A 10,778-nucleotide genomic window follows, 5' to 3' on the forward strand; every position below is an offset into this window, starting at 1 on the left:
ACCTCAGTCGTACTCTGTGTTTAGTGCTCATTAGCAAATGTTAGCATGCTAACATGCTTAACTAAGATGGTGGACATGGTAAACATTATACCCAAAAAATCCAAAGTATTAGCATGCTAATGTTACCATCTAGCATAAAGCAATGCTGTTATATCGAAGGACTAGACACCAGATGGAAAGAAGGCCCTCAGCTTAATTCTTTTGTTGGCAGCTGTAAGGTAGGCAGGTAGCCCCGAAAACACAACTGTAGATGAATGCTAACGTCGCTCTGCTGGATGTGTACGCAGGCTGCTGACACATGGGAAACATTTATAAAGTGGTAATATGTCAATGTTTTGTTAAGAGCTGGTTCTGCTGCCCCCAAGCAGCCAAAACAGACAAACAACACGGCTTTGAGTCCAGAACACTGTAAGGAAACTCTCTACAGTTTGTCTGTATGTGTTGACAGAAGAAATTGTCTATCGGCTGCCATGTTTCTTTCCTCAGGACTGCAGTGAGTGTTCTCAGAGAGGTGAAACATATTTTCAGTGGGTATGAACCATCTCTTTCAACATGTGGTATGTTTTTGTCTTCTTACCCGACATCCTATAACACACTTACGTTGCTTAATAGTTTTAAAATGAGCTGAACATGACTCTAAATTAAATGTGTACACACATCTCACACTACTGCCTCACATCAGTTCAGTTTCATCCTCCTGGCCCATTTCAATTGGAATTGCAAATTGAGCGTTCATTTAAATAAGTCCTGCCATCGGACGTCTTTTATCTAGAGGATAGTTTCCAGTTTATTTCCTTATCGCAGCCCTGAAACAGGAAAAGTGGAATTATCACATACATAGAGTGAGTATAAGTTAAGTCCATAAGAAGATTTATTTGCATAAGCATACAGCCGCTGTGCCGCAGCAGCTTCCTGTGAAACAGCTTTGGATGAACAAGACCTTGTTGGGGGTTATATTACTACTATACCTCTGAATATTGCAGAGGTTTGAGTCTTTATTCCTCTAAATTATTGTGGGAAAATATGAATTTTAATGTGCTAATAAATATGCTTGGTATTAACCTAAATACCCGCAGCAACACCTGGGTCTTTTGAAATGATCAACCCAAAAATGTCTCTCTTTTCAAAGTCCTGTTGGGCATTAAAGCGCTGAGAAATGAAATATGGAGCACGCGAGATAAAAATGTTTGGCTTCATTAAAGCCCCGAATTTCCACTTTTAATATATTCAAACATTCAGCACATGCAGGAAACAGTCAGACGTCCTTTAACTGTCCAGTTTGAAAGTTAGAGTTCAGTTTGCCTCGCCATTATTTACACACTACTTATTCTAACAAGGGTGAGCGTCCTCGTGAACCCCCAGCACTCATTTGCATAAGTTATTTATTTACCAGTGACTAGATTCAATTTGTTGGCAGTGAAGTTTGTCATTCAACATAATCTTCTCCCTTTGGAGGAATTCAATTATCTTGAATGATGTGGAAAAAGACGAGAGCGGCGACAAACAATAGAGATTCGGAGAACTATAAAGAAAATAATGCAATCAGCTGCAGCTCAAACTGTGTTGTTAAGCATCTGTTAAGACAAATAAAGTTTTATTGGGACACAGAGGACTTGCAGTTAAACAAGCTGTTATGAGGCGAGTATTCTCTCCAGTGAAGGACATTAGCAGAAGCGCTGTAAGACGAGCAAAATGAACTACAGATGGATGTATTAAATTCCCTCTTTTGGTCTCATCGTAAACACATATAATATAATATGTTTGGTGATTCGGGACCAGAAACATTTCTCACCACTGTTAGTGTCTCTGCAGCTGTGCAGTATGAATTTTCATGAATGTGGCACCTTGGTTGGGCCAGGAAACTTAATGTGCCTCTGATATCTGATGAATTTCACACAGACGTGTCGTAATGATACAGCAGCTCTGGAAATGTGACGACTGGCTTATTCAAATCTTTAAAAAGGCGTCTTGATGATACACATTCATACTCTCGACTGTGAATAGTTTCACACACATAATTTAATCGTATGGACATGACGTTAATTATGATGCATATGGTTGTGATATAACCTATATGGGCTTGCATGTGGTGAACATAATTGCATACATTATGGGCTTATTTATCTCTAAATTTCACTGAGTCAGCGCCGCATGTGCTAAAAACCTCTCAAAATGATAAATATAGACATTTAAAAACCATCTGAAGTACCCTTTCCTTTAAACTGGCTCTCATTGTGTTCCTTATCATAAGTACACTCACAGTTACTGCACCAATAAACAGGGATAAACAATTACTGCAACTTACACATACGCTAAATAAGTAATGAACACATTTATCTTGTCACACACTAAAACATTACATTGTTTGCAGTGTTCTCAACCAAAACCCCTTCAGGGTAAAACTGTAAAGGTTTCTACATACGATGTGCAGACTTTATGATACAGAATCAGTCATAACCGTCATATAAACATTGGAAAATATTTGAATCCGAGCTTCCAGCCTCGGAATAATCTTATTTCCAAGATATATAAGAGAGGGGATGTGATATCAGGGATGATATGAAGGGTTTCTGTGATCTGGTTTCACTGTTGCAGCTTATAAAAAGCAGCTATGGAGCTCGTCTTACCGGAGGACAGCTGTAAAATGTGGAAGAAATAATCAGAGGGTGACGCAGAAGAGCATGTTTCAGTAAAGGTGCATCTAAAATGATACCTGACGTGATCCTGTGTGATTTATACGTCGCTGTATTTGCTGTTTACATGCAAACAAGAAACCAGGTTACTGCGAGAAATCAGATTAAAGCAGGAAATTGTAGCCCACAGAGGAGAAAGTAAAGCTGGAGGTGATAAAGACAAATCACACACACACACACACACACACACACACACACACCAAACCAGCCAATTATCTGAGGGTCTGTCTCTGTTCAGCCAATCAGAGCCCAGTCTGCTTCCCCTGCCTTTTCTGGCTCCAGGAAGCAAAATAAAGTCAGCTGTTGTGGGAAACATTTATTGAAGTCTACTCCCCCCTTGTGGTGGCTGCTGATTTTACAGCCTGGAAGGGGCACTGTGTAGTTTTGGAGATGCATTTACAACCTTAATGAGGTAATAATACAAACTCAGGAATATTTATTTTTCCATATGTGAATAAACAAGCTGTTCTCAGGGGAAAATAACATCCAGAACACTGTTTGAAGCTAGAAAGGTGGCAGGGTCCACCACATATAAGTAAAACAGTGTGAAATCGTGTTGTCCTTTAAGGTCAGTTTGTTTATTCAGTCATGAAAACAAAGAGGGTTTGTTTATTTAGTTTGTTTAGGCATAAAAAAATCAGCCAGTGAATTAATGTTTTTATTTTTTGTTTTTCTCTCATGTATTCTGTGAAGCTTATTTTAACCAGTGAAGCACTTTATAACCTCGTTTAGAAATAAATAAAGTTGTTGTTATTATTATTATCATAGTAGATAATGACTGAATTTAATTTTTGGGGTGAACTGTTCCTTTAAATGTTTTATTTTTTTTTAGCTGATTTTTGGACTGGAAGGGCATGACAAACTGTAATCTGAAAAGTAACTAGTAACTAAAAAAGATGTATGAGAAGTAGTTTAGCAGAAGTAAACAGAAATGCTAAAGTAAGTACCTTGAATGCATACTTGCGTATAGTACTTGAATACACGTACTCAGTTACTTTCCACCTCTGGTATCCTTAAAATAAACCAGGAAATGGATGCATCTGTTATTTCTGGGTGAACACTGGAGCTCAGAGGTAGATGGACTTTTCATTCACCTGCTCACTGGAGCGAGCCCCTGCGGCGTCTGGCGCGAGAAGCTGGACCACGTGAGGGAGACACCATTCAATTACTGCTGTTGTTGATGTTGTTGAGGTGGAGGTGATGGAGCTGATCGAGGTGGTGTGGTTTGTTCCCCCCGCCCACTGCTCTGTCTGTCCTATAAGAGCCGCTCTGAGCCAGCAGCAGCAGCAGCAGCAGCCTCCTCCACCACCTCCACCTCCTCCACCTCACATGGAGCTGAGCGGCTCCACACAGCTGTTTCACTGAAAATGGATGCCAACATTGTCGTCTTGGGGACTGAAAGCGTCGGGAAATCAGGTGAAAACACGTCTTCTGATGTGAGAATAGTTATACGTGTGTGTTTCTGTTGTGCACTGTGTGTTAAAGATTGTTTGTGTGTTTTCCAGCTCTGACTGTGCGCCTCTTAACGCGCAGATTCATCGGAGAGTACGGAGATATTGGTGAGTGTCCACTCCTGTTTTTATTCACATCGATGCATTGCAGCCCTTTCAACTTCAATTAACTTTCAAATAACTTCGCTTTATGTCCCGCAGAGTCCATCTACAGTCACAGTTTCATGGTGGATGGGAGGGAACTCACTCTCAACATCTGGGATTCACCTTATACAGAGGTGAGGAGACTAATAACTACCTGACAGTGTCTATGACAGATCCTCAGCTACAGTACAAGTCAAATACTACAATGTGAAAAGTACTTCATTCAAAATTGAGTAGAAGTTCAGCAAAATGTGCCCTGAGTATCAGATGCAGTGTTGTATAAAGTACCCAAAAGTCATACTTGAGTAAAAGTAAAGATATTGTGTAAAAATACACTACTTTGGCTTTGATGCAGCTTGTAATCTGTGAAGTAACTAGTAACTAGAGTAATCAAAACTTTTTGTGGAGTAAAAGTACAATATGTGCCTGAAAAAATGTAGGGGAGTGGAAGTCTCTGAAATGTATACTTAAGTACAGTACTGGAGTAAAAGTACTTAGTTACATTCTATGACTGATCAGATGTATAGCCTTAATAATCCGTAATCAGCATTTAAATGTAGCAGTACTTGTACTTAACTTGAGTATTTCCATTCTCTGCTCTACTTTATTATTGTACTTTTACTCCACTACATTTACTCCATAACTCTCATTACTTTTATTTGTATTTACTTTAGCATATTCTTAAATATATTTATTTTATTGGCCAGCAAATAAAAAAAATGCTGATTTTGATAATCAGAAAAAAGCTGAATACATGTAAATGTATGTTTTTTTTTTACCTTTACTTGTACTTTTGATACTTAAGTACATATAATATCAGTAACTTTCAGACTTTTACTCTAAAGTATTATTCACATAGGTGACTTCCACTTTTATTAAAGTGATAACTTAACTTGTACTCAAGTAATATAACTTTTGGGTACTTTTTACATCACTGACAAAAATGCATTATTGAAAAAATGAAACTTTGGTTCAACAAATCATCAACTATACAAAATATGTTGATGTTGACTTTATGTAAAGAATTTATTCAATATTATTTTGTATCTAAATAAAAGAAAAAGTTTAACCAGAAAACAAGGAAAGTTTAGTTTAAAGGTGCACTATGCAATTTTTTGATACCTGAGTAAATGTATCCTATTACTTTCCACCACTGGCTGCTCAACTGAAATCTCTTGATTTCACAGGATTTGTCAGTGGAGGCGTCACTCCTCGAGAAGAAGAAGGTCCAGTGGGCAGACGGTTACGTTCTGGTCTACAGCATCTGCGACAGGGCCAGTTTCAACACCGTCAGCAGGCTCATTCAGTTCATCAAGTCCACCAAAGACTACCTGAACGCAGACAAAGCGCCCATAGTGATCGTGGGCAACAAGAGGGACCTGCACCACAGGCGGACGGTGCTGAGCGAGGAGGGCTGGCTGCTGGCTCTCAAGACAGACTGCCACTTCTACGAGGTGTCGGCGGCCGAGAACTACCACAGCGTGCTCATGGTGTTTCACGGGCTGGTGGACAGGATGAAGGACGCTAAGCTGACAATGAAGAGGCCTCTGGGCCTCAGGGGCATCGTGAAAAGCATGTCTGCGGTGTTCGCGAGGAGACGGACAGACTCCTTTTAGCAAAACCGTGACAGAGGAGGAGGGAGTTTTCTATGAATCAGCAGAAGAGAGGTTACACTGGACGGATGTCGCCGTCTGCCAAATGTGTCACATGTTTCCTGTACCAAAGGCAACAGTGAAGTCTCTCGAGGCGGAGACGCTGCAGAGATGGGAGCTGTGTTCCACTAAGAAGTGTGAAAAGACTCCAGAGAAGAAAATAAAGCCTGAGAAAAGACGAAGACGGTCAATGTCACAGAGGTTACGGATGTTTTCTGGTGACAGCACTTCAAGCTACATAAGACTGATGAAATGATGTTTAATATACCAGCTGTGGCGTCAGATTGAAAGAAATTCTATGCACAAATTAACTGTGCCTTTTCTTACGTTGATGACCAAAGATAACATCCAAATACTGAAGAAAACTTCTCAGTTCACAAGTGAATCTTTTCTAATGCTGGAAATAGTGACTGAAAAGTGTCCTGCCCAATCAAGTGCATCAATTCCTGAAGAGTAAAACCTACATAGTTGTATTTATTCAAGTCTAAACACTAAAAATGAACAAACTGAGTGTTTTTTTTATATTTATGAGCTCTCTCACATTTAATTAATTGATTATGGCTCATGTACTGAAATGTGTTGTTTGTCTAAACCATGTTTTATGACTGACGAGGATTTAAATAAAGCATAAAATGTTGACAAAAGTGTTACTTTCATTTCTGTTGATTCTTCAACAATCAAACATTTGATTTCCAGCAATGAATAGTTCTTGATAGGTCAGGAGAAGGAGCTCATATTCCCTGTAAAGTGTGACAATAACAGGTCAGCTTCAAATCAGAAGTGTGGATCTGGACTCCATTTAGCTCGGCAGTCGGAAGTCTGGATTGGGAATGACGTCATACCAGAGGTGACCAGTACAACAAGTTGGTTTACCAGTGGTAGCCAAGTTAGAGATTGTTAGCTAACGTATTCACAGAAAGAGGTGAGACAGGACTGTTTGTAAGACTCATTTAATTGGACACAAATACGACAGAAGTGCTATTAAACAGTCAGTGATGGAAAGTAGCTTAAGTACTTAAGTAGAATTTTGAGGTACTTTACTCGAGTATTTCCATTTTCTGCGACTTTATACTTATACCTATACGATGTGATTTGGAGACTAAAATACTGCACTTTTACTCACTAAATGTACTTGATAACTTAAGTTACTAGTTACTTTTCAGATTACATAAATTAATTTGTTTCATTGGCAATTGTAAAAAAAAAGAAAAAAGAAAACACATTCTGAATATCAGAAAAATACTGAATATCAGACACAATCGTCCAGACAGTACATTTAATTAATATTTTAATATGATGTCTTTTGACTTTGGGTACTTTGTACTACACTGTAAACGGTGTATTTCACAGCTTTCACAGCCGTTGATTTCAAAAGAAGCCAGCTTGGATTTTGATGTTGGAGTTGGTGAAATGCTTCCGACTTTCCAGGTCGACAGTGGAAAGTAAAATCAGATCTCATGATCGAACGCTGCGATCCATTTGTAGCTGCCATTGTTATTTCTGTTCAGTTGACTTGTGCTTGATAGAAGTCTTTTTTACGAGCATGCAGTACGAGCCTTTTTCCTCCCATCTTTTTCTCAGTGGCCTTATCTGTTAATGACCTGCTGTAGCTGGTTGTGAAGTTCACACACTTGCCTCACAAACATCCGTTAGCTGTGGGCGTCCATTTTCCCTCTAGCAAATGCACTGGGAGGCGTTTAGATTGGATTGGATCGTAAATATAGACTTCCTTCTAGCACAATACCACGGGACCAGGTACTGACTCACAAATTTGGAAAATCTGGCCAAGAGAAGCATCCTCATTTGTGCGAGTATGTGGAAATGATTCTGCTCAGACTTTTAAATCAGCCAGAAAACCTTCAGTGGAGCTGCCTCCTCTCATCCCGAGAGCGGTGCTGCGTCTGTCCTGACGCTGAACTCCAGCCATCGCATTTACAGAAAATAAAAAAACTGCTTTTATCACAATAAAAATGCTCTTCTGGCAGCAATGACACGTGTCTGCAAGACCAGCGGGTGCAGATAGTTGTTAACTGAGGATATTTTTAGTAATAGGAATGAAATTAGTTGTATATAACATTTTAAAAATGTATATAAGCATTTAAACAACCAAAAACTTGTAGCTAAATACCAAATGCAATGATTGGGATTGTCCACACAGGTGATATTGGCTGTAAAACATAAAAACACCCGATGAAACCCTCTCACTTCTCCTCCTGTCCTCCCCGGATCTTAAATTATGCTAAGACCTCGTCCTCTTTTTGAGGGTCTGTGAACCCTCTCTGAAACTAGGAGACCATTCCCCCTGAAAAATTCCTCTAATTTGTCGCCGGCCTGCCCCAGTAAACTTGCTCTGACCCTCAATGTTTGGCGGTAGAAACATTTATTCATCTATTCCTCCCTTCGAGCCCTGTCCTTTAGGAAGATGTTTATCTTGGTGGTTGTTAACGTAATAGCATGGGAGGGCAAATGGCAGGTAAGCTGGTGCCAAGTCCCCCTCTTTTCTATTCTTTTGTACCAGGAATCTGACAGGAACAAGGTTGAGGTTAACACTTAAGACTTGGGCATAGACAGTCTGGCCCCTGCAGGTTCTTGTCACAGTCTCTGACCTCTCCGGGTCGCTTCACAACGGGATCCTAGATAAAAAGAAACATGACAAAGATGTTTCACCTGCGAGAGCTGCCTTCAGCTTCACTGGAGCTGAAATGACGTGTCTCGATGTGCTGCCAAAATGAAACTGACACTTACAGGGAAGATGTCTGCGCTAAACTATGAACGTGTGACATTTGGAAATCACACCTTTCAGTTGGAGATGAAAAGAATTGAGCTTATAATTAGCTTTTCATGCCACTCAATGCTGAAGATGCATTTGATTATCATGTAATTAAAATAAAACATTGGCATCTTAATTAGCATCTTAACCCTTGAAATTAAACACACTTATCTGACACTTCTGTGCCACAAAGGATACTTTTATGACACTTTAATGTCGCCTGAAATGCTTCTAAGCACATGGGGGAAAAAAGTAACCAGGCAATTTGCCATTTTGCTTTGGTAAAAAGCTGCGAAAGCTCAGCAGTGACGCACTTTACATCATTAAACACATTTAATCTACGATAAGGTGCCAAGAAAATGCATCGTTAGCACAATATTCTTGGCGAGTGCTGCTCATCCTCTGTATTACAGTGCAAGTTGCTCGTATTATTTAACGGTACTGCACGCGGCACGTGACACTCGCTGCCCCGTAAAAATCTGAACATTAGTTTGACGTATAAACTGAACCAGTGAAATATATGTGGGCGCTACACTTCAAAGCCTCTCACATCATATCTCACATATCTATTACATTCACCCAGGGGCCACTTTTTCTACTACACCTTGCTGGGGTTATGTGTAACACAATCTGATATACAGTATGTTCATAAAAATCAATATTCCAGCGCACACTACGATACAACTGACACTTTATTTTATTTACAATTATGTTAAAAACAACAAAGAGACAATACCACTGTACAAAACTATTTTACATTAGCATTTTGCATAAGACAGTGAGATCCCAAAAAATGTGAAGATCAGAATACAAAGTGTGGCTGTCACAGTACTACAGAGGACAACTGTAGATACAGAATGTAGATGGATACAAAATATAATACAAAGTACATACGTTTCCTCATTAAGATGCGTATCAAACCAGCAGAAAACATTGAATTAGAAGAGGGTGATACAGTTCGCTACATTACAAAAGTCAGAATTTATACAATGACAGTAAATATTATAAATATCAAAGATATCAGCGCACATAGTACGGAAATATCCTCATAATAAAATACAATCTAATTTATAGAAAAAGGTGGAAAACATACTTAGAGAAAGAGGTTACTACACAGAATCCATAATTCATAAGCCAACCTGATGACAGGCATTAAAATAACTACATAGAAATGGCCAATCTTCTCACGTGGAGTCCCGTTGACTTATTATAAAGGGGCATCAGTAATTATCTGAAACTGTTTCATAACCAGTTAAAAGGTCCTTGCAGTATGTGTTGTTATATCTCCTGTAGATGCTGTGGTCAGCAACAATAGGTCACCACCTTTGAAACAAGCCTCAGGGTGAGAAACCAGCCATCACGTCACCACTAACTGTGGGTTAATGTCATTCACACCAGAGTTTTAACCTGCCGTCAGCAAGTTCAAACACAAACAACAAGAAGCTGTTTTCACTCCTCCACCTTCCGGATGTGTTTTGTTTGCAACACCGTTTTAGTAAATTGAATCCCAGAAGTGAGACCATCGTGCATCTGTCACTGTGACACATTCTGAATCGTGTAGTGCGAGTTTCACCCGTTAGTGTTTAGTCAATTAGTAACTAAACCACTGGACCATGACTGAATATGAAAATGAAGTCAAAGTCACTGAGCGGAAGAATGAGGTGAGTGAACAAGGACGGTGTCACCAAAACAGTACAAAAAGCAATCCTTAAAGGGTAACTCCACCAATTTTATACGTTAAAGTGTGTCTACAGGTCTTGGGGAATACTACTGCATGTGTGAACAAAGTTGAATTGTAGGTAAAATTGGCGGAGTTACCCTTTAAGACCTTAAAACAAATCCAGAGCAAACAATCAGCAGGGCAAACTATTTATCATCCTTAATAGTCTGGCCTTCATAATTTCTTAATTAGTGTGAACATCCAACACAGAGCTGAGCAGCTACAGTAACATCACTGAAAGGCAGCTGAGGATTAATGTGCCAGCTGGTATTTAGTGTATCTGTGGCTTTAGAGACACGAGTAAACAAGTAAACAGTGCAGCCGATCCTCATATTTTTTCTTACATGG

At 39.5% G+C, this 10,778-nt stretch overlaps 1 protein-coding gene across 1 annotated transcript; it reads left to right on the plus strand.

Annotated features, from left to right (window-relative positions):
* Window positions 1-4,050: 4,050 nt before the first annotated feature.
* LOC141001622 (ras-related and estrogen-regulated growth inhibitor-like protein) lies at window positions 4,051-5,940 on the plus strand. The gene is made up of 4 exons (XM_073472759.1): window positions 4,051-4,109; window positions 4,199-4,252; window positions 4,346-4,422; window positions 5,476-5,940. The coding sequence occupies exons 1-4, from the start codon at window positions 4,061-4,063 to the stop codon at window positions 5,902-5,904; spliced, it is 609 nt and encodes a 202-aa protein (XP_073328860.1). The 5' UTR covers window positions 4,051-4,060; the 3' UTR covers window positions 5,905-5,940.
* Window positions 5,941-10,778: the final 4,838 nt, after the last annotated feature.

The sequence above is a fragment of the Pagrus major genome, chromosome 8, assembly GCF_040436345.1.
Source record: "Pagrus major chromosome 8, Pma_NU_1.0".
Taxonomy (NCBI): Eukaryota; Metazoa; Chordata; class Actinopteri; order Spariformes; family Sparidae; genus Pagrus; species Pagrus major.